The following is a 25,018-nucleotide window of genomic DNA, read 5'->3' as shown; positions in this document are numbered from 1 at the left end:
ACCCACACTCTGTTATTCATCTCCTTTTTTTTATGTTGCGGCTTTTGAGCCGGGTCGTAACAGCTTGTAATGAGGGTTGTGTTCTGGTTTTATACACATGCAAAACATGTAAAACAACTACAAGTACCCAGCAAAAAAGCCCAAACACACATTTGATTGAGTCTTTCACACCTTTTGTCCAGAGAGTGACATCTTAACTGCTGGATAAATTGATTCGGGGTTCCCAGAGGATTAATCTCTCTGACTTTTGTGATGTCCCAGCAGTTATTCTTATGCCAATATTATGTAAATTTGTTTAAAAAAATAAAATGTTTTTTTAATGGGAAAAAGAGAAAAGAATTCTTTCAGACTAACCTTTCGCGTGCTTAAACAAACACTAAGTCATTAAACTAACACAACAGTACATTCCTTAAAAACTTTAGCAAACATTCCTAATCAGCAGATGCTGCAAGCATGTTGACATTATTAGCGGATCCGAAGCCTCGCAGTTGTTCTGGTTTCTCTGAACTCCTTTAACACTGAACTGTGTTAACAGTAAATCCACAATGCACTTTATTCAAGCATACCTTTTTACTTTTACTTTATATGTTTGTGTATAGTTTAAACTTAATGTTTTACAGTGGAAATGCCGAATAGACTCAGAACAAGTTGCCAAAGTTGCATATAGCAGACTAAATCAAACAGTATTCTAAAAGTAACAACTGTAAATGTATATGTGAAGATAAACCAGTGAAGTGGTGAAGGATTCAAATGCACACAGTAGTTCTGCAAGTACAATTTTACAGGCCAGGTTCTACTCTTATTCTGAAAAATGCGTCACTCCAGTTTCAGTAACATACTGGAGCTTTTCTGCCATCTTAAAGTGAGGTGAAGTGACACCGAGGTGGATATTCCTCGTGCACTGAGCGCCTGCAGAGAGAAGAGGAAGACCGATAAAGTGTCACGGTGACTCAATACAGCAACATGTCCTCTGAGATGTCTCGGCCAGTTTTTCTGTGTCACAGGTGATGAAGCGGGTCCCTGGAGATGTGACGCATCAGCTTGCAGCGGTGACAGCACCACTCTGTTTGAGTGCTCCAGTTTGGCCCCTCAGGTGAGAGCTACAACCACACACACAAATACACTCTATGCCACCTCATTTCAATCACTGGAGAAAATCCATCTGTGAAAGTCCAATGTGTCAAACTAATATTTAGTGGCATCCCGAGGCTGGGGCTGCTTTATGGGTCTGGCTCTGGTTCCAGCTTTTATTGACTCTCCCTTAAACTGTCTTTTATTAAAAGCACATCACTGCAGCTATTACAGTGTGGCCTGTGTAGGTGTATTGTAAATTATTGCTGCTAACAGATAAAGATTTTCTGATCATTACCTTTCCTGGACTTTCACCCGTAAGTGTCTTGAAAACCTGCATTTCTCATGGTGGCTTTCGATCACGTTTTCTTTCCAAGTTAGGCCGGTTTGATATTTCACTCGAGGCATCTGTGTGAACCGTTTTAGTCAGTTTTAGTTTTTCTCACTGCTAATGAGTACAGGTGGTAAAAGCAGCCCTTGCAACAGCTTGGATTTAGCGTCATTTGACTCCAGACTTGTGAAGATGTCAGTTAAAGGAACCCTGCAATGTTTTCTTGGAGACAAAGGTTTTGTCCACATGTAGGATTACTTACCAGACTGCTCTCTGTGTATCATAGTGGTCCAAACATGTATTATTAAATCTGTTTTTATTTAGTCACAGACATCTTTTTAACTGAGGTAACATTTTTTTTTTCATTTTAGGATCTTATTGTCCCACGTAAACAGTGTTAAACAATTATTAGGAAAATATTCACAGTGCATTTAACTACAGCCCAAAACATACACAGCACTGATTAAGCAGAGGACAAACTTTACAGAATATTTTACAGTTCCAGGTTCAGCAATAAAAACTGGATTTGAACTTCATTTTGGGGACATAATCCAAACGTTGAATGCTTTGGGAAAAGTAGGTCATGGTTCAGATGAGAGTTTTTGTCTAAATTCATAATTTTCAACAAAATCTGAGTTTTATGGTTACGATCATTAAATAGGTCAAATTTATTGTCCTCTGTCTCTCTTCCACAGCATGTCTTTTATCCTGTCTTCCTTCTCTCACCCGAAATGGCCGCACCTCCCTGAGCCTGGTTCTGTCGGAGGTTTCTTCCTGTTAACGGGGAGTTTTTTCCTTCCTATTGTCAACAAAGCGCTTGCTGGGTTTTTCTCTGTATGTGTGATTGTAGGGTCGACCTTACAATACAAAGCGCCTTGAGGCGACTGCTGTTGTGATTTGGTGCTGTGTAAATAATATTGAATTGAATTTACTTAAACACTATTCTTTTAATTGTAATAAAAGGCCCATTTACATATAGTTTTCATTTGAACTGGTTTGTTTGCGCCTTTAAGCACCACTATGTCTACACACCAGCTTTTCACCTGAAACAAAAGAGTCCTCTGTGGGTTCCTGCCAACAAAAGAGGCACTACAATATTAGATGATTCAAGATTAATTAAACACATTACCATGTTTTTTGCCTCCTTAAAGGCAGGGAGGGGGCATGCCTATCTGAAATTCAGTTAAATATGCCCACGCCATGTTGTGTCAAGCAGCCATTTTATCACACTTTGCCACATTTAGACAGGAGAGCACTGTGATAGTGATAGGCTATTCAACTTGAAGAGCTTATCTCTCAGCCTGGCTCATCAGCAGCACTAATATAACCTCAGCAGCCACCTCTACTGCCATTAAAAAAGTCATTTGAAAGGATTAATACTGTAACGCTCTCTAATTTCACTGCTGATTGTCGGCTCGCCTGCTACTAAGTGGGAAAAGTCAAACGGCGCGGGGTGAAAAATGGCTTCCATGCGTCCTGAATAAACATGAATATTCAGCATGATTTCCTTTCATGTTTACCTCAGTCTATGGCTGGTCTGCAGTACTGAGCTCTCATGCCAGAGAGAAAAACTACGTTGGAGATTGTCTGTAAGTTACTCCTACAGTTCGTTAAACGTATCGTTTGACAGGATGTACGCCAGATATCATCAGTTATAGTGAGCAGGTCAAATGACTATGCAGTGACTCACCACTTGTGAGTGGTTGGCCAATGAACCGTTTCCCCCTTCCCCGACTAGAGATCAACATCCACAAGGGGGCAGAGTGCAATTTAATTACAGCTAAATGTCACTCTGCCCAATCACGCCCTCAAGAGCTGTAGGCAAGGAATGAAAGATAGAGCTGCAGGTTGCAGCTGCATCCATCCTCCTGGTTTGATTAGTCTTCACACAGGGACCGGTAATTCGTGATAGAAAGTGATGAAAAAACTGATCCAGACCAGCTGTGTAGGTGTTGGACTGATGTAACCTGGGAAGGCAGACGTTTAACTTTAACTTTTAACAAACAAAAAAGAGAGAAATCAGTGGATCCCAACTTTCTTTTTATTGCTTCAGAGCACAAAATTTTAATTAAAGTGTACCTGAAAGACAGTTCGTTCAACGAGTTTTCTTTGTGTAAGGATGTAACTCTTATAAAGATTTAAATTTCCTCCTAATTTGGGTTACTTACACAAATATAGTGAAGATACCAGTGAGGAAAATATCCTCTTTTTTATCCTCCACTGTAAGCACCGATACCTTTTTAATACCTTCTGGGATAGGATCCAGTGAAGTTGTTGCAGGGTTTAAGCGGCCTTAGTATTTTCTCTCTAGGCAGCAGCAAAGTGGCTCAAAGTATTTTCCTGCAGAAGCAAAGAGCCCCCAGATAGGGGCTTACACACATCATCATTTATAAGCTGGTTATTCAGGATGATTTTTGTGAGCTATCTCTGGAGGACACTACAAATTCATTTTAGTTTGATGCAGGGAAAGTGACAGCGAGGCTTTTAGAGACAGGTTACTGAGGCTTATCAGGTGCTTCTGATTTAAGTTAAAGCGAGGACTTGTATAGTTGTCATGTTATATTCAGCAGCAGCCAGAGACAGCCCTGTTTCTGCATGTTTTTTAATGCATTTGCTCAACATTTCTCTGAACAGTTTGTAGTGTTGTAGCAGAATTTTGTCAGTTAGCCAAACTCCAGATAGCTGGCTGTGCATCATCTTTACGTGGCCATGTTTATCTTGCAAAGTCTTCACTTCAGAGTCACCAAAAAGCATGCTGGAAGCTGATGTCTATCAAAATAGGTTCACCAAACTGTTATTCTAAGGGGCATCGATGACTTTTACTATATCTCATCGCATATTTTCCAATATTTGTAGAGGTATTTCAATCTGGATCAAAGTGGTCTGCTGGTAGAGCAACACTGCAAGTCTTTAAGCCATGCAACTACCTCAGCCAGAAAAAGGCTTTTAAAGTAAACTGAAAATTTCCACTGATCAGAGTGTATGACCTTCAGCAAAAAGAAAAATTATGAAAACTTAAAAGCTAAAACCTGAGATTAAGTCCCTGTTAAATTTTTAAGTTTGCTCAATTTAAAAAAAAAAAATGAACAAGCTCTAATTTTGTTAAGAGACAAAATATCAACCAAGGATCCAGAAAAAACACATCGCAGTAATAAATTGATTTATATGTCACTGAGTGAAATAAGGATTTAAACCCCTACAAACCAGCCAGAATTCTAGTTGTGTGCCCATGTGGTGCACAGATTATAGTCAATCAACCAATCTATTACAGATAAACCTTTTAACCACCATAGGCAAGACCATAGAGCTGTCAGAGGACGTCAAGGACAAGTTTATAGACCTTCCACAAGAATGCAAGTACAGGACTTTGCCAGTGAACATGTTAATGATTCAGAGAAGGCTTGGGAGAAAGTGATGTGGCCAGATGAAACCAAAATCGAGCTCTTTGACATTAACTCAGCCTGGTGTGTTAGAAGGTAAAGAAGTGCTGAGTATGATCCAAAGAACGTGATCCATGCATGGAGGTGGAAAAGTTAGGCTTTGGGGACGACTTCACCGCATTGACGTGCCAATAGATGGGTCCATATAGTGTAAAATCTCAGACAAGAACCTCCTTCCTTCAGCCAGAACACTGAAGATGGTTTTCCAGCATGATGATGACACAAAACACATACTCAAGACAACAAAGGAGGGGCTAAAGAAGAAGCCCATTAAGATCATGGAGTGGCCTTTTCAGTCTCCAGACTGGTGGCTGAAGAAAGTGACAGCCAAGAAATGTGAAGGACTTAGAGAGTTTCTTTAAAGACTAATGGGCCAGAATCTCTCCTGATATGTGTGCAAATCTGGTGACCAACTACACCATTTGCCAACAAGGGTTTCTCCAACAAGTACTACTTCATTTTTTGTTTGGGAATCAAATGCTTATTTCACTCAATGACAGCAACTCAATTTATGACCTTTTGTTTGTAACATGCTTTTTCATGATTTTTAGTTGATATTCTGTCTCTCAAAATGAAACTACAATAAAAACGAGAAACTGCTCATTTCTTTGTAGTTGAGCAAACTGACCAATTCAGCCGCTGATCAGATAATCGTTCCCCCACTGTATTAGAGCATGTTGGTGACAGTTTCCATAGAGCACTTAGGCTACAGTGGATCTACCTTTACTTCACTGTAGGCTGGTTTACCATGGCGCCCATATGCAATCGTGCTAGTTGCAATAATACATTTAAATTAGTGGGTAACTTATAGCTGATTTAAAATATTAATTCTATGATTTTCTGAAGTCCCACTGATTCTTTACTTTAATTTTGATCACAAACACTCTCATTGTAGGTATATTTACACTTCTATATTTGATCAAAAGAGTAAAGAAGTCTTTTTAGGTCACTCTGATAAAGATATAAATAAACGGATAAAAACACTCTTTCCGTTTGAAACTGACACAGATTTCGACGGTGGTACAAATTTGGACGGCTGCTTGAATGATTCATTGTTTGGACTGGATGTGCTATAAGACAGAAAACCAGAGCAACTCGCACATAATCGAAGAGGCAGGCTTCTTGTCACTGTTGCTTAGCAACCATGGGAGCTACAGAGCCAAATCCCTATGGTGGCGAGCTGATGTTGAATTAGGAGTGGGGGGAGAGAAAGGAAATCTTTGGGAGAGATGTGTCTCTCTAGTAAGAGGAGGAGGAGGTGAAGATGTTCAGGTATTTTGGATGCAGTTCATCTTGACCTCATGCAAAACATTGTGTGTTTTGTTTTTCCTCTTTTCCTGCTGAGAAGAGGACTTACAGTGCCACTGAAGGTGACACCCCCCCCCAAGAACACAGTCTGCAGACTTTGTGTGGAAGATGTGCAGCCGAACATGTAGAAGTATAATCTCATTTCCCTCTAATCCCCACCACAGTGAAATGATTTTAATTTATACAGGAATATGGATAAAAATAGGAGGAGAGCCTCCTAAATCATTCCCATCAAAGAGTTTTAGATCAGATGAAAATATGCACTGAATCTCTCAGCTGGAACAAAAAGAACTGTGGAAATACTGTTGGTGAGAAATAGACATCAGACAGCTGTAGTGTATCTGCAGTTCTCTCAAGCAACTGCAGTGGTGCTGGTGCTGTACAAATGCTGTCTCCAGTGTGATTTGCATTCCAACTGCAGAGGGAAAGAGGACCCACTTTGATTTGCTGTATGCACAGCAGACAGGCAGCACAGCCTCGTTCTTTTGCATGTATATTGTCCTTTAAGTCCTATTTCAGGTTCCCGATCGTCCAAGTTAGAGCAGATTCATGACAGGCGAGTGACACTGATGAGAGCTAGAGTAAGTCACCCTGGATTAGATCTTCTGCTGAGCTCATCTCTAGACAATAATCACATAATAACACGGTGACTTATACTACAGTCTGTTTACAACTGTTTGATCCTGTTATTTTTGACAGTGTTTTCACCAATCTGTCACTTCAAAACTCTTTCATTTGTTGCTTTTTTGCATGAGTTTATTTTTACATCTTCCCAGAACTGCTTATTGTGGAGATGACTGATAATTTATTTCATTAGTTTGGGTACTTGTAAAGAAAAATGCACTGTTCTATTGATCAGAGACATTAGTTTTGACACAACACCCGTGTGCCAGAGTGGCCAATCCATACAGACATTTTTGTCAGTTTCTTTTTCTCTGCAAAAGATTATGCTGAAGGTAAAGCCTCAGGACTTGTTAAAGTCTCTGTATAGATGAACCATGTGTATTTTTGTTGTGCGTACATATTGAATGCTGGTGAATAATGGTAACTGTTGCAGCATCAGAGTGACTTGCAGATTGATTGCAGTTCTCTATCAGTGCATTTTTTTCCTGCGTTTAACGGAAAGTACAGTGCAGTAATTCAAACACGTCCTTTACTTCATACATGTGTGGTACAATATATTAACATCTTATTTCTGTCACTATAAGACAGTTTTTATTGCTTTAGCGATTCAAAGGTTAACACTTCCTGGATATCAGTGTTTCATCACTATTTGAATAGGATTAGGGTCATTTTTGCAAGAGCAAAATCCACAAAATCATCACACACATTGAATAAAATGGCCATAAATGGAATTAATGACACTGTAAAGCTTATGTGTCACTTGAGTGCCTCTAATTGAGAAAAACAAAGCAAGAGTAAAAGGAGAAAACCAACTTTTATGAGCACATGATTTTTGTTAAATATTAACCACTGATAAAATCTAACAATGTGTAATCTTGTAAAATGATACTTAACGGCATGGGGGTAAGCTTTAACCCCAGCTATTAATGTTGGCAGTGCTTTTGTAACCAACTCTCTTTCTCAAAATGTCAGTATTCAGTGTTCATCTTTATTTGCCACGATTTATACTTATTAAATAATAACCACTGTGCTATGAATTACGCTTATCTGAGAAGTGACACATTAACAACAGCAATGAAAACCAAGAAGTAATTAGGAAAAAATATGTGCTTTTTGTAATATACTCACCTATGTTTGAATAGGTGAGTTGTACCGACAGATGTACAGATATAGTGGCGTGTATTGCAATAAATAAATAGATAATAGAGATGAACGGGGACTTTCCATGAATGGAAATGAATTTTGTTTTATAAAACAAAATCTCCTACTGTAGTTTTATGCATACCGGTCCATTAAATAGTGATTTCTATTTGCTGATGGTGCACAAAGCACGTTTGATACACGAAAACATGATTCCGTTCTAATAAGCCAACTCCCAACATGTGTATGTCTACCGCGAAGGGGGGATGTGCTTACGCCAACCAGCAGTTTCAAGGCCATTTTAAAACAATAATCTAGCATTTTAATGATTATGGGCGACGGGGATTGAAGTACAGCACTTTAGCCTCTCGATATTATCAGATAAATATTATTTCTATCACTTCTTTTAATTCTAGCCAAGGCGTAATTACGGTTATGTTAATGTGTTAACCCCTCCCGCTATTTCTGCAAATGGTACAGTCCATAATGTGAAGCGGCAACGTCCCCCTCACTTCAGTTCATGGTTAGTCCGTGTCCACTCTTACTATACCAGGGGGGCGTCTGACGGCTTCAGTCCGCCGTGCGAACCGAGATGCTGGGCGATGCATGAAGCGGTGGGCTCCTGAGCATGGTTCTGTCACCAACCGGGAAATGAAAGTTGGCAATTCCTTATGTAAATCTCTCATCAGCAGTGAACACGCATCAGCTCAATCCGCATGAGAGAGATTTTGATTTTTTAGCCGTAATTTTGAAATTCTTTGACGGTTGAGGAGCAGCAGCCAGAACACACGGGGCAGAACCAACACCGCGGCCACTTGACAGGTGCCGTTGCCCGGCTCTGCGTGGAGAGATGCCGCCCGTCCAGAGAACGATGTCTGATCTTCGTACTCGGGCGGAGGGTACGTAGGAATGTTTTTATCTGTTTTATATTTTCGAGACCAGGCGAAGAAAAAATATCTTGTACATTATTACCTTCTTCCTTGCTAGAAGGCCGGCCGACAGCTCTGTGGAAGTGCAGTAACTCGCTAGCTAAAGCCGTGATTAACGGTCCCCCCGAATAGGCGTAAATAAGACCCGAGGGAAGAGAGGGTCGGGCGGTTTGGAAGTTTTCTATGAGACGTTCAAGGGAAAGAACTCTTTCAAGTTAAATGTTAAAAATAATAAGTTAGCCTAAAGTGAAAGTGATAGAGGAGAAGGGGTTTCGAGACAAAGGCGTTGTCACAGTGAAGCCGCTGAAGATTGCACCTGACCCCGGGACAAGCCATATCCTACCTCTTAGGAATCACCCCATCATCTCAGAAAACAGATTAAGTTGTAGCTTACTCAAAGTATCCACAAGTGTCCAGCAAATGGCATCTACAACTGTGTGGGTCTAATAATGCAGCCATTGTGGTTCAGCTGGGGCCCCCCACTCCTTCCCTGCACCAAGAACTTTCCACTGCATCTCTATTGTGTTTGGCAGGGAATGAAGATGCAGACACATAGGCATTACCTAAGTGATTTCCAAACACAGAAGTCTACCTACCTGCTGCAGGTGTGCAGACTTGTGCACCTGCAGCCAGTCTTTAAATCCCTGCAGTCACTCATGTGAGGCTGACATTGACCTCTGACTACTCAGGGCTTTGACTGGATTTATCTGCAGACATCAATAACAAAAACCCATTTTTTATGATGCCTGCTGAAGTTTCTGTTTCTCTTCACAGTAAATGTAGCAGCGCTGTTGCCACTTGATTTTGAAAGGCTTGGGCTTGATTTATAGCTGCAGAGGTCTGGGTAATATCTCAGTCTGAGTTATTGCTGTTGAGTATATAATTTTGGCCCCTAAGGCAGGCGGGCTGGTCTTGTAAAGTGAATTAAAATGAACCTTTTCTAATTTGTTTTTGTGTGCATCTAGATGAAGTCGTTGCGTAATGTCTAGGCCACCTTATTATACATATTATCTGCTTTGTAATTTACCAGCAGTGTTTTGGTGTAAGTTTAATGTGTTTTTCACTCCTTTTTTTTCAAAAAGTGACCTTGTTTAACAGCATATTAAACATGCATATGGGGGGCCAGAACTAGACCATCAAAGGATCTACCTGGCTTTGCATAGTGTGGAAGTCTTTAATACTACAGTTTCTTGATGAAGCGCATTGTTAATCCTTTTGAGTAACATGTAGAGTTCGTGAAGGTTTTGTACCTTTCTGCTGTGAAGGTACATGTGCTGATATTAGACTCAATGAATGTGGAAAACCGAAATACAGTTTTAAACTTCATTTATATTTCTTAAGATATCTCAGGCTGTTTTCTGAATGGATTACTCATTGAATTAGAAAAAATATTTAACACGGAATTATGCCTTTTGTTCTATGAGACGTTTTTAAAGGGTTCACCGTTTCTTTAAAATCCCATTTGTGGCCTGGGTGAAGGCTTTAAAAATTAATTTGTTTACACCAAAGAAAGGGAAAAATTTGGAGTGACGCTTTCTTGTGTGGTGGTTTTACCTTTCTGGCCCACATGAGATCAGTTTGGACTGCATGTTGCCCATGAACTAAAGTGAGTTTGACAGTCTGACTCTAAATAGACTGAGCTGTAAAGATACAAGCAATGTGACTTAAAAATTTAGATGCTACAGATGAGTTAAATAAAATGTTGATCGACTTGTGAATTTCTTGAAATGTTATCATCAGTTCATGATGGTTAAGCTTGGCTTTCAAAGTTTCGTGTACCTATAGAACCGTGCTAATAAAGCAGCAAATTATATTATACGATATTGCAGCAGAATACACTGGGGGTAATATTGGGAAAGAAAGCATCTTTTCCTAATGGTTTTCTGAAGATTTAATTATTGAGTGTCTCTCCACTATCCAGATACAAAGTTGCACTGGAAGTAATCGGTCCACACACTGTATGCCAGTCCATACTCCCAACAGATGGTCTTGAATCGTAGAGGTTATTTGCTTGTTCAGAGATTTGTCATGACTGTGTTTGGGTTCAAGAGTCTCCTTCGTTGGATGAGGCTCTCGTCTGTTTTGCTTGATTTTTATCTTTTATTTTCTATTTTATTTTACTTTTTAGCCCCTTGAACAATGTTTGGTTGTCAGTTTCAACCTCTACACCTTCTTATAAGCATTGTTCAAGTGTAGCATGTCTTCAGGCTACATTTATAAAAACTCACTCCGTACACTCCAGCCTCAGACACCTAATATTGGAACACTTCAGGAAAGAATCGCTTTCAGCTTGCATTAAGCTTATGATCAGCCCTGTGCAGCAACATACGAATGACTAACCTCTTGCTACTGATAGGTTCATCTCAGATGTTCTCTTGGCTGAAGCTTTGTTCGTTTTCCACAGCTTCCTTCCTTCCTTCCTTCTTTCCTTCCTTCCTTCCTTCCAACATCATTAGATTTGTCTCTGGGGAATTGCATGCACTTCTATTGAGAACAATTTCACCCTCATATTACACATTGCTTGTACTAAAGTGTATTACTCAGTAGTTAGACATAAGGTAGCGCATTACTGTATGCCAGCCAGCCCTTTGGACGTCTTTGTTTACATCCAAAGGTACAGCGGTGTTGTAAATTCCAGTTTGTTAGAAATACTTAAGTGAGAACATTGCATATCATTTTTAGTTTTTAACTGTCAATCCAACACAGTGTCAACTTGAAACTTTGCTAAACCGCAAAAATCCTCTTTTTCATGGATGCCTGGACATACACCTTATTGTAACACTTATGAGAACACACACACTAATCATTTTAATGGAGATGGAAGGCTTTGGATACAGGGCCTCAGTGTTTGTTTGCTGAACTGAAGGAACGTTTAGGCCTGGCTAATGATGTCAGCCTTAACAAGCAGATTTGGGGCAGACAGTTACAATTAAGTAAATATAAATTCACGACTGCTTACAAAGCAAAAGACGACCGCCGATAACAAAAATCGAACTAAAAACGATGTGACTTTGAGTCAGCGTCCTTCACAAAATGTTGCACTGAAACTAACTGAAACTGAACATTTTCAAAAAAGAGTGGGTTTGCAGATATGAGCAACTCCACCCTGGAAACTAACTGAAAAGCAAATTAAAAACTCTAAAGAAAATACAAATAAAAAGTAAAACTGTAATAGCTCTCAGACTGGAATTTGAATATCCTCTTGCTGAAAGGTGATTTGCTTGGCGGTAGTTTTGTCTGTTGGTCCTAAAATGCCACTTGAGGGCTGGTAACTGTAACGCAATTTGTCATCCTGCGCAGCACAACAGAAATGATGGATTTTCGCTGACGAGCTTGTGCATTATAGTGGTAGAAATCTAAATAATTAAATACGACGAGACTGTATAAAAGTGTTGACCAATGCGGAGCCTGCTGCAGTCAGAGGAACAAACAGATGAATTATGCAGCAGCTATTGCTGTCACCATTACACCACCTTTTTAGGTTACAAAGAGCAAACAATTAAGCTTTTCAAATCAAATCAAATCACTTTTATTGTCACATCACATGTGCAGGTACATTGGTACAGTACATGTGAGTGAAATTCTTGTGTGCGAGCTTTCACTTCACTTGGCTTTGTGTACACTCTTATCCGCCTGCTTCGGGGGAAATTTCTTTCAAGCATCCATCTCAGTGTTGGATTGGATCACCTTCCGTGCTTCCAGGTTGATGGCCTGTGCTGCTGCTGCTCTTGGATCAAGTATTTTCCAGCCTCATGGCTCCATATCCACTTCCACTGTTTTGCTCAGTCATGCGTCTGCTCAGCAGCGTTTCTTTCAGTTGTTTTTATGAGAGCCTGAGCACACTCCCCACCCTTCAGTTTTATATTTTAATCACCACTGTGCATCAGGCAGGCTTCCATCTAGAAAGGGCAGCCCTCTGCCAGGCTTACCACCTAATCCATCAGCAGCCTGTCCGTCAGCCCCCTCTGTGCTGCACACTCGCCAGTCTTGGCCACCACGTGCAGCCCCACTCCTTGTCACTCTTCTCCGCTGTGCTGTGGAAACATCCGAGATCCCTGCCAGCCTGTTCCTCGTGTGTTGCCAAAACAACCTTATCTAAGACAGTTGGGATGCAGGTGACATTAGTGCTTATCAGCACGTTTAATGTATGATTCTACAGAGACAGACAGCCACTGGCAAGGCAGCCAGGGAATACTTAATTATATATAGAAAAGCCAGCACTTTCTATAAGCCCAGATAAGTGACATTAATATTTGTGAGGATTTACTTTCAAGTTCTTTCCTAATTTGTTTAGTGTTAATAACCATGTCAATAATAAATCTGTGTCTATGGAAGAGACAGCTAAAAACATTCATCAAAATGTAATTTTATTATTTATGAGCTTTTGTCTTAAAATCTCAGAAAATCCAGCATCATGTAGTGCCCATGAGGGGCAGCACAAAATTTGTTGGAGCTTTTATTTTGAAGGTCGAACAAAGCTTCCTGTAAAGCTCGATGGTCATCAAAACTTTGATATTTGTATAATAAAGCATCAATTCTAAGGCTATTAAGGTGTGCTGAATGGGTTCACAGCTGCTGTTTGAATGGCCTCTGACTCCACGCACTGACCCCGATACACAACCACAGGTTCAACCATTATGAGGTTTACTGAATATTTATGTTCTGTCACGAAACTATGTTGTTAGCACAAACCCCTCTGAAACCCTACGATGTAACCTGACCTTTACCGCTGTAGAAATGTAACTGCATGTCATGTTGATGCAGCCTGTAACCATAGTGATTGCCATTTTCAGTACTAGCAATTCCTCCTGTGCATCTCCTGCTACTTTCTCAATATTTTTTATATTTGTTGGAAAGACAAGAACAACGATTGTCTCAATATAAGGAGCCTGGCATCCTTAGAAGTCAGCAACATCCTGTAGGAACATTGCCAAAACTGTCTGAATGGATGTGAGGGAATGTACAAAGGAGTGGAAAAAATTGAAAGACTCTGGGGGGGGGGAGACCACAACAAAGAATGGAGACCCAGAAGTGAGTTTCTATCGGCTGGCACTGCGTATAAAATGCTGGGACATGACCACAAGGTAACACATAATGCACCACGCACAAGCATAAATGCCGGTAGTGACATCGGCCACTTGGTAGGCTCTACAAAGATTCACAGCAGAAGTCTAAATCAGGCCTTAACCAAGATTTATGGTCCAGCAGAAGTAGCAGGTTCGCTGACGGTTTGTTGTCAGACGGAGGCAGTGCACAAAGTTGTACAGCTGGTCTGTGGGCCACTCCTGCTTGTGCTGTTGGTTTCTCGACCAGCTGTGCAGAGGTGCGAAGTTTTAACATACAAAGAGGTGAAGTGAACTCAGGTGTTAGAAACAATAAGAAGTGTCCACTGCAGCCACTGCTGTGCATTTCATGGTGTATTTTTTTGATCTTTAAAGGGTTTTTGGCAGTTCTGCTGCCTCTTTTTTATTTGAGCCATTTGTCAGTATGTTGACATTCTGAAGATGTTTACATCATCCACTTCCAGCAACGTGCAGTCAGGAATTTTTTCATTAAATTCGCCGCGAGTGGCAGGAGCTTCCCAAGTAAAAATGCTCATTTGAAATGTTAGTAGGTGAAATTCAACATTCGTTTCAAGGTATTTATCACACACACAGAACAAAAGGTGATTTTGTGGTTGTTTTTGTTGTTTTTTGTTTTTTTAGCAAAACAAACATAAACCTTTTTTTTTAATGTGTTCCAGGCTCAGAATTCAGAGTGATGTGATCACTGATGGTAACATTTCCAGGAAAAAATCAAAGTGCAAAAACTGTAAAACATGAAGACGTGGATGAGCTGATGTAAGTTTTGTGGGGATTTCCCCAAAGCTGTGAGTCAAGTAACTCATCAAAATTTTGGGGGGAGAAGGAGAATAATAGTTCTTCAACTCTCATTACCTTAGTAACTACTAGGTAAGAGTGAGACATTATAGCCTACTTCTTCTATAATCATAATCAAGCTATCTCTACCTCACTGGCATTATCCACATTTTTTTCAAGCATATGTGGAGCAGGCTGTGCGCCCTGTAGCATTTTAATAAGACTAGCTGAACCTCGGTCTGTCTGAATAGTTGTAATAGCATGGGGAGGGAGACTGGAGGGATTGAAAGCTGCCAGTGTGCCTGGTGAATCACTGGCTGATAATAATGTGGCACAACACGCCACTAAATCCCCTTCCTGGGTTTGCTGGTGTGTCATATCAAGTTCCCTCTGGCTTCTCTACCCTATGTGACTTCACGGGACACATCCCGTTCTCCATTTTCCACTTCACGTCCTGCCTCCATCACTAACCTGCAGCCAGCCTAATATGTGTTTCTTCAGATACTCAATTTCCCTCACCTCAATGATTCCTCTCTGTCTGCAAGGCAAAGTGGATGTGGCAGGTCACCGTGAGGAGGAACGTGCAAATGCATGTTCCCACTAAGAGATAGATTCAGAGACTAAGAACTTAGAGTTGGGTCTTCATGCAGAGACGCAGACTGTTGTACTGTTTGCTATATTTGTTGTTATGTTGATGTCAGGCAAGGGAAACTCATGATCATGATTTTGGTGTGAAGGCTATCAAAACCGTGGCTCTATGCAATGCAGTAAACTAGTGTTTTTTCTACTTGGCATAGAAACATGTGAATGTGACGGTCTTTATTCAGGTAGAAAAATTCAATAAACTCAGTTGTGCATTTTAAAAGCAAAAATCAATGCAGTACTGACCAAACGAAATATTTAGTTTAATGTTTTGTGCTTATATTACCCTTGGACTCTGTCAGAGTACCTTGGTGTGATAGACCAAAATAATGTTTATTTATCTTCTCATCTTATTCTAAAATTAAAGCCTCTGTTCACCAAGCTACTGACTTTAAACAGCAGGTGGGTGGAGCTTCTGTGCTCACAGCTGTGTACTTTAGATGACAGGGATTACTTGCACATACACTGACCTCATAATTTGAAAATGGTCATTTTTGATGTGAACGTCCACCACCGTAATAGTATTTGTATGACTAAAAATAATAAAAAAGCACAATAGGTTCAATTATAAGACCAACTTGGATTCAGTGTAAAAGCCACTAAATCCTTGATTTTATGGTCCCTAATCGAACCATCTGCTGAAATTGATTAGATCATTTGATGAGCAGGTTAGCTGACATCCTGGTTGAGTCTTATTTACAACCCACTGCAAGCCTGCATTGTAAATTTATGCTTGTAGAGATCCTCCATTCGTCTCAATTTTTGCATCAGCTATAGATGGGCAGCAAATCCTGAAACATGAAATAATCTCAGATACCTAAAAAAAGGAAAAAAAGAAGAAGAACCCATAAACTGTGTCTGTTTTTCTGTCATCGTAAGTTTTTGCTGCTGAGCAGAATTTTGTGCCCCTGGTGTGTGAAAGTGTGATGCACACTCAGCTGAAACAGCAGGAAAATTGCAGCTAGCGTGCGTGTGCCAGGAGACAGCCAGTGTGACAGTGTCATAGTGGGATGACGAGGTCAGATGAAGAGGTGTCAGCGGGCACTCCACAGGAAAGCAACACCATCAGTGGCTGGGAAGATGAAATTCTCGCTGCCCTTGCGCCCCGCTCAACCATCCCCCACACCCTCCTCCCATCCCCGAGAGCGCGTTCATTATACGACAATGATCCCGTCTCAGCTAGGTTTACGTTCAGCTAGGTCACAGTCATGCATTTGCACATTTATGGTCAGTTTTAAAAGTATATGTAAAAATGTACTGTTTTATAATGCATCTGACGGATCCATCAAGGTTATCCTTGAAATCAGCCCAAAGACAATCACTGCTCATATTATTGGACTGTGGTGCGAATAATGCATGAAGTCATCGTTTCATGAATTTAATAAAAGCAGTGAGATGTGAATAAATAACAGACAATAACTTGCATCTACCTACGTTATCATTTCCTCAGTCAGACTGAGAACAGTTGATATGTTTTGGACATGCGTGACTTACTCTGTGCACTCGATGATGGAGGTGCCGGTTTAGGCCCATCTCACTGGCACATCAAACATGTCACATCAGGTCAAATGGCAGCGCTGGAACACTGGCACAGATTAGTTGTCATTACTCAGCCATTTGTAGATTAAAGCTATTTTTAGAGAACATGTGGCAGAAATTGTGTGGTTGTTGTTGCCTGTTTTAAAATCTGAGCCATGAACTAAATGTCTCATTATTTTGTAGGAGTTTCATTAAAATTTAAGATTGATTTTACATTTGTTCAACTTTCATGTTTGGGCCCCTGAAATCACATTCAGTCTGTGAACACAAAGCTTAAAGTGTGTCTTTGGATAATGCTAACTGCGCTGAGAGTCGTAATAAGCAGCCATTCACGTTGTTTATCTTTAAGGAGTGTCCCATTAAACCTGACATACGACCCATGACACTACAGCTGTCGACTAATCCATCTGGTTTTGCAACATTAACATGAGCCAAAACTTGCCAGATCCCATTACAGCTTGTTGTTCCTGTTCTTGCAAAAAACCAAAAGGTTGAAGTACAGAAGAGCTCTAGTTAAGAATATGTAAAGTGTTTTAGCCCTTACAATTGATCAGACTACAAAAGGAAATATTAGGTTTATGCTTTCACTGTTTACCATTAAGTTTTGGCATCCGCCCCTAAAGAACAGGCTGTCATGTTTTTAACCATTTAATTGAGTTCAAGTTGAGTTACTCAAGCATACGACACCGTTTATTTGTCAAATAGCCAGAAATACCACAAAAAAGGCATCGACACACTCTTTTTTGAATTTCCTAAATAAGTGGCCCACTCATGCTTACACGGACAGCCATTTTGAGCTTGTTAGTGTGTTAATGTTCACACTTTGCTTAATACAGCAAAGAGAGAGAGATGGCACACAAAATCAGCAACAAGAGTGAAAACCTTTTTGTTTCCGCCTTAATCAACAACGAGTATAATAGGCATATCTACCCACCAGCAAATGGTGGTTAGATTGTTATCATATTTAGTTGGAGACCCTACTGTAAATGCATTCTTTATGCATTGGCCACTGAAATTTAAGTCTTTCCAAAGTATAAGTCTAGACTCTCCAAATAACTGTTTTGTTGCTTGCAGAGATGACAAAAAGGAAAAACGTTTAACCTGTGTGTGTTAACATTTTACAGTTATTCATTGTGATTTTGGTTTATTGTCAAATGCCTGAATATAACTTTGGTTATTTGCTAGCGGTTGTTCAGTGAAGGTCTAAATCAGGGGTGGGGAACTCCAGGCCTTGAGGGCTGGTGTCCTGCAGGTTTTAGATGTGTCCTTGAAGAATACTGTAACTGAGTGACTGACATTCACAAAGTCTGTTTCCTGTGTCCATTCCTTTAAATTTCATGGCATATGCCTCTCTCTTTTATCATTCATAAAGTCATACACAGTGGAAAGGTTTCTCTCTCTGCAGATCCTCGCTAAGCCGAGCAGGGCCAGCCCTCTGATGTCAGTGCAAGCCCCAGCTGCCTCTGTTGTCCCTGCACTATCCGCCCTACTGTAGCCCTCCTGAGCCTATGAGGAGCCAGACGGAGCCAAACAGGGAGGGGGGATTAAATCTGCAGCTGCCCTGTTGTTGTTGTGAGTGCCGGTTACAGCATTGTGATCTGATAAGCGACTTATGGATGTTGCTGTTGCTTAGATTGAGGCAGTATCTATATTCCCCTCCAGCTCTTCTCCTCATTCACAAATGGCAGGTGATCGGGAGGGAGGGGGGCTTTCATCTCGGGGGCCTTGGTTCCCATGAATAGACTGTAGCCGCTCTGTCTGCTGAAATATTTATGTGGCATAAATGAATCATGTTGAGATCTGTCTTTGGTGGCGATGAGCTGATATAAATGGCGCATTAGGCTCACTGAGTTATGAGACTGAGACATCCTGAAGTCCAGCGGTTTGGAACTAATTTGAGCCTAATAACAATGGTAAATAGCCTCAGGTTAAGGTGAACAACGTGCAGACTGAGAAGGCTGAATGTTCTGCCTCACTCCTCTAGCTGACTTATTTGGGTACTTGTTAACACGGTAGTTCTGCATGTGTAAAGACAGAAGCAAACAGAAGCAAAGCCAGTCATTTGTGTGTATCCTGTGCTGCTTTTCTTAACAGAGTTTCTTGACTGTTTAGCTGCTATTTGTCTGTCTGTATGGGATCAATATCCGTAGCCCCCAGCTGCCTGCCCCCACCTACCCCGGGTGTGATTGAATATTTGCTTGGGAGCCGTGTTCTGGCCAGGTCACGTGCCTTCTCGGCTACACTTTATTGACAAGCCTTCAAGTCTCTTGCGCTCATTATTCTTTTAGAAGCTATTTCTGGACGAACAAAAAGCCTTTTTACGTTTTCATTTACCTCTAGACTTGCAGTGCACTCTAGCTGATTGACTAATGGGCCTTTCTGAAGAATAAGTCATGGATCCTCGTGAGTCATCACTGTGTAATTAAGTATATAATAGATGCTGGCCCAAAGAAGTTCCACGATGTAGCAAAACTGTGATATGATATCTTGATAATATCTGGGCTACAAGAGATTCGTTTGACGTCAAACATTAATAAGATACTGTTGCTAAAAATACATTTACTCCACAATAACTATTTCCATTTGATCATCTACTTGAAAACATGGATTAGTGCTATTTCTGTGCTATAATGTGCCTGACTGTCACAAGATGCAGTACTGGCTAATATACTTGACTATCAGGTCATTATGGTTCCTGTCACTGGGGCCATTATGTGCATTTTATCTTTTTTTTGTGTTGACAGTCATGCCAGGAATAATTTTCCACGCCCAGCACTCTTGCCTGACCTGAGCTAATATAGTACCATCGGGAGGATGGTAAATCAGCAGGGGTTGGGCTTATCGTTAACCTATCGTTAACAATGAGCTTCATTTGAAAAGACCCGGGATAAAAATGAGCTCATATTCAAGTGTGAAAGTTGTATAGGCGTATAGAAAATAATTAGTCTTTCCATGCTTTTAGTATCTTAAACATGCAGAGGCGATTGAAGAGGGGTTTTCCTTGCCTGTCGGTTTCTCGGTGTCTCTGTGACCTGCAGCGTTTAGCAACAGGAATACAGAAACAGACGGGGGAAGACCAGCGTGTCTTGGCCAAGCCTTTCTGGGCCCAGTTTTTTCCCACTGGGCACCCTCTCCAAAATACGTGCGCCCTTGTGACTATTGTTCCACCCGTCTGTCTGTTGGCTGACACAAGCAATAATCCTGGCATCTGGCCTGCATCCAAAGTCATTACGACACTCGGTGGCATTGATCCTTCCTCTGGAGGCTTCCCCTCCAGAGCTGTGTGCGAATCTCCTCCCACTGAGCTTTAAATAGCTCTTTGTTACTTTTTTCGCCCTCTTTTCTTTCCAGGCCTCTTACATTATTTTTATGTTCAGTGCTATGTGTAATATGGGGCTTCAATTAATAGTTGAAAGGTGCTGTTATAAACACAGATTAAGAATGATGCCCACAGTGAATATCCACCAAGTTCACTATTTATGGTCTCTGTATTAATGTCAGGGTAGTTGAGCCGTGACATGCCTGCAGTTAATGACATTAGTGCTGAGAAAAAGCACGGTGTCCACCAGGGAATATTAAGAGCAGATCCCACTGAGACGTGCGGCTGTGGTTCAGTACATTATCTGCAGAGTGTGTGTGAACATAAGGAAAGAAAATGAACTGGATATGGTGGGGGAGGGAGACCATGCGGAGGCCTCTGTGGAGTAGCTGGGAAAAGTTATTTTAATGACCTCCTCAAATTCTCATCCCCAGCTCCTCTGGATGGTACTGTTGGCCTGGTGTGCTACTTTTAAATTTGTCCATGGTTACAGTTCCAGTGCCACTGTAGTAAAATTTTAACGTTTCCATTGTTAATTTGACCCTTGACCTTTAATTAAAATCCCCATTTCAAGTATAGTTTTTGCTCCTGATGTGATTAAAAGCTGCATATCTTCTGATTGGACCCAGTATTCTCTCTATATAGAGCCAGCTCCTTGCAACATCACCTCAAGTTGCAGTATGTTTTAATGTCCCTGCAAGAGCGAAAACTGCAACAGTTTCCTATGAGCAGCACTGACAGTGGGAAGGAAGAAGAGACCTCTGCAGAACCAGACTCAGGGAGGGGCAGCCATCTAATAAGGCTGTGCAGAGACACAATGACATAACACAAATTATGAAACAGAGAAGTTGAAAGTTACTGACATTCAGTAGTGGCATATAAATGCATCAGGAGTGCTTGATAGGCCAAAGTATTTAGTTTACCTCCCAGTTTGTCGAGCCCACCCCACCACTTTCTCGCTCTTGAGCTACTTTTGCTCTTAAAGCCAATTAAAGTGTTCAACATGTAGCCTTTAATTGGATCAGGTGTGCAAGAATAGTAGCCGTATCAAACCTCTTAAGGCTCGACAAGAACAAATCTTAACTCTTCTTAAGACTATGAAACATTCGTGGAACAAACTGGCTGTCATGTAGGGCTGCCACAAACGATTATTTTGATAGTCGACTAGTCACCGATTATTTTTGCGATTAGTCGACTAATCAGATCATCATCCATTAGACGTAAAACTACAGCTTATTGCACCAGCAGCATCTGCTCTTATATAACTATCATTAGCTTACAGCTTTAAGTGTTTAAGGTCTGTGCTAACTAAAAATAAAGACAAGATGATAGTTTATTGAATTTTAATGAAATTTGCAGATTGTTTCGGTGAAGTTTAATAAACTCCTTGCTATCTAAAATATAACAGGACACTGGAGTATATTCTGGAGCATCTCACACTTCTGATGATCAGCTGTCTGCTTGACGTTTATTCAGCTGTGTAAAAACTTTAATCTCAGCCAAACCGATTTACTCAGGAACAAATAAAATACTAAAAAAAAAAGCCAAACAATAACATTTTAAGTTATCTAAGTGACTCATATATCATGTTTAACCTGAGTAGCGAAAGACGGCGGTGGGCTTGAAAACGATTTGCCGGGAGTCCGGTGTTCTCGCGGCGCTAGTGAGCCTAGCCCCCGGCTCGCTAACGAGCTAGTGGGTAACAGACGTCTCCGAAAACGTCGGAGCGCTTTTGAAAATATGTGGTGTCCTGATAAACTGAGCAGATATTTGAGGTTTACACAGCTACATTCTCGCCTGAAAATATGTTAAACGTTTATTTTGTGACCCAGAAAGAATAATAAGAGTAACATTAAAACTAACTAGCTGCCGCCATTGTTGGAAACTGCGCTGGGCCGCGCTATGAATTCTGGGACACAGCTTCTTCTTCTTCTTCTTCTTCTTCTTCTTCTTCGGGGTTTAACGGTAGCTGACATCCTTGTACATGCAATGCTGCCATCTTCTGTTTCAGTCCGTTATTACACTCTTAAATCCTGCTACTCATTCCTGCGTCTTTTGTGATCGTACAAAGTTTCAAACGACGCGTCAACTATTAAATCAGTCGTCGACGATTTTGATAGTCGACGTAATCGTGACTAGTCGACTAATCGTGGCAGCCCTACTGTCATGAGAAACCAATCTGGTAATAATCAAGCGACAACTGAGAGTCCAAGTCTAACCTTCTCTGTCGATTTACCCTGATATTATTAGGAAGATGAGACAAATTCATTCGTATCGCCCATAGGTGTTGAGAAAAGAAATACTTTGTCTAGATTTGGGAAATAATTTCTAATGAGGCTTGATTTTTTTTCTTTCTGGTATTCATCTGACACTGGAAGCAGAGGACACGTCAGCTCATGATGCAAACCTTGGTTGCTTAAGTGTTTGACATATTAGTGATGTATTTTGGATTAAAAGCTTGATTCATCTAACAGGGCAGCAAATAGCACACTGTCCTGGCTTTAGTCTAAATGATGGTGATGTTGACATTACACACCTTTACTGCACCAAGTAAAATACAGAATAGGTGTTCTTAGCTTCCTGTACAGTTGCTTGTGTCACAGTGGCTCAAAGGAGAGAGGAAGAGGACTTGGTTAAACAGCAGCATCACCAGCTGCAACTGGTGCATTGCAGCACCTGGTCTACCCCAGCACACCGGCTCCTGCTGCGAAGGCTCGTTCAGATACAGAGACGCAGCATCAATCACAGCTGCTCAGCCAGCTCCTCCGGCCTGTTATTCCACACAGGCCTTATGCTGCACTTAGCAGCTATACTATCCCTGTCGTTTTCACTCTGTTGCCAGTGTAGAAGGTAATTCCTTGATAACCCAAGCTGCTTAAAGACTTAGCTTCTTCACTAACTTTTTTTTCTTGGTTGGATTTGTTCCCTGGTGTGTAGGCCATCTCTTTTTGGCATTGGTTATCGTTGAAATGCCATTGAGCAGACTTCCTGATGAAACTGAGCAACATTAGTGTGGGATTATTTCTACAAAAAGACACAAAATAAAGGATGTTGTAGCCATCCATCAAAGGCAAATATTTATATGATCAACAATAACTACAGACTAAAGCATGGTTCATTTTACTCACACTTAGACCAACTTAGACTTGGACCAGCTATATTTGTGTGCATAGTTTTGGTCCCCAAAGGCCGCTTTGAACCAGGAAAAACATGATCACAAGTTAGCTGTGCTGTGATTTCTTTCCCTGGTAGTCTCTGACACTGAGAATTATTTTTATGACTTTCCAGGTGGTGATATAAACCCATAAACCTACAGTGCTATCTTCTAGCTACACTCTGCAAGCAGTATTATCTTAACTACAGCATAGTAAACTTCCAGAAAGTCCTCCCATGCTGAAATTGCTTAATAATGTCAAAGTGCATAGAAATGGTTCCTTATGCAGACTAACATATAACAGGAAGAAATTTGCTGTAGTTTTTGCCAGTAGCTCTCTTCTCATCCAGCCCAGACTCAGTGAAGCAGCAGGCCTTTAAGTCAATGTCCTTTCCTTCACCTTTACTCAGTGTTGTTACTCACTGCTAAGTACCTGTCGTCCCAGTGTCACCAGGTGAGCTCTTGGCTGCAAATTCAGTTTTAGTTTTGGACCGAAGAGGCGAGGCCTACTTTCCTGAAAGAGGGATGAACGCACATGCTCTTAAAGAGGAACCACCAAACCGTAAAGTCCGTACAGGATCAATGAATCAACTGTTCAGCAATATTATGTAATGCTGTGGTGTTGCAGGTCTTTCAGTGATTCTTTACATCACCCATTCTCTGAAACGATGTTCTTTGTGTAACACGTAGAAGCGTGAAAACATATTTCAACAGGTGCTCTAAGTCTTTGTTGAGCTGACCATATAATTCTGGGAACAAAGGTCATTTTGGTAAAAGAGTATACAGTGTGTTCTTGAGTAAATAGAACCTTTAATAAAACATGGCTTTAAAAGATAACAAAATATAATACTGGTGTTTTTCAGGGTGCCAATTTTTTTAGTATGCAGGAAAAACCCTTTTCTTCTTCTTGGTGCACAAAGAATGAACTACGAGAAATCGTTAGCTTATTGCAATATTGTTTACACTGTTCATACAAACCGCTTAATAATAAACAGGAAGAGCATTTACTGACTTAGTTGGTGTCACTCTTAAACCTCCTGTTGCTGTGTCCATCCATGGTTTGTCACCTCACTAATCCAATATACTACCTATGCAGATCTGTTGCCTCGTGTAACAAGGCTGTGATGGTGAACTCCCAGCCATGTAAACAACTACGGGGCATTTATTTTTAGCCCAGAGCACATGCTAAGGACAAAGTATAAGGAGGCGATGCTAGCAGTCACTCCTCAATAATCTATGTAAAGCCAAGTGGATCATTAAAATAACAAGTAGCTGTAATCTAAGATTCATGGTTTGTGTAACATGAGTGAGAAAGTGCTAAGTGAAAGGTGAGAGCAGAAAGGAAAATTAAGAGTGGTGACAGCGTGAAGTGTGACTTTGGAGAATGTGTTAGCGTTCTTTGTTTTGACTTGACATTATAAGAAAGACATACTGCAGGCAGGGGCTTTAGCAGCAGGCTGCAGCTGGGGCATATCCAGGCAGGGCTCTGGTTACAGCCCCTCCTGACACTGGGTTTTGTTGTTCGTGCTTCCTGCCAGCTTTCCTCCCTCCTACGTTTGTGCCTGAGAATGGTCCTTCTTTCCATTTTAAACACTGCGGCTCACCTTATCTATAGTTGTGAAAGCTTTGCTGTCTCCCTTTTTGCCTCCCTCTAACACCAACA

At 40.9% G+C, this 25,018-nt stretch overlaps 1 protein-coding gene across 7 annotated transcripts in view; it reads left to right on the top strand.

Moving 5' to 3' along the window:
* Positions 1–8,442: 8,442 nt before the first annotated feature.
* The window catches only part of atp8a1 (ATPase phospholipid transporting 8A1), a 111,138-nt gene continuing 94,562 nt past the window's right edge, over positions 8,443–25,018 (top strand). For all 7 annotated transcript variants that reach the window (XR_014888314.1, XR_014888313.1, XM_085245139.1 and 4 more), the window contains exon 1: positions 8,443–8,813. Coding sequence is in view for 5 of the 7 variants with exons in the window: in XM_085245139.1 (XP_085101265.1) it covers positions 8,765–8,813 (49 nt within the window). In the remaining 2 variants the exon portion in view is untranslated. The remainder of the gene's footprint in view (positions 8,814–25,018) is intronic.

This window comes from Mchenga conophoros, linkage group LG2 (genome assembly GCF_057382185.1).
Source record: "Mchenga conophoros isolate Kocher_MC1m ecotype Shallow Benthic linkage group LG2, M_conophoros_male_GT1.1, whole genome shotgun sequence".
In the NCBI taxonomy this organism is placed as follows: domain Eukaryota; kingdom Metazoa; phylum Chordata; class Actinopteri; order Cichliformes; family Cichlidae; genus Mchenga; species Mchenga conophoros.
This window is presented reverse-complemented; position numbering and strand designations above follow the sequence as displayed.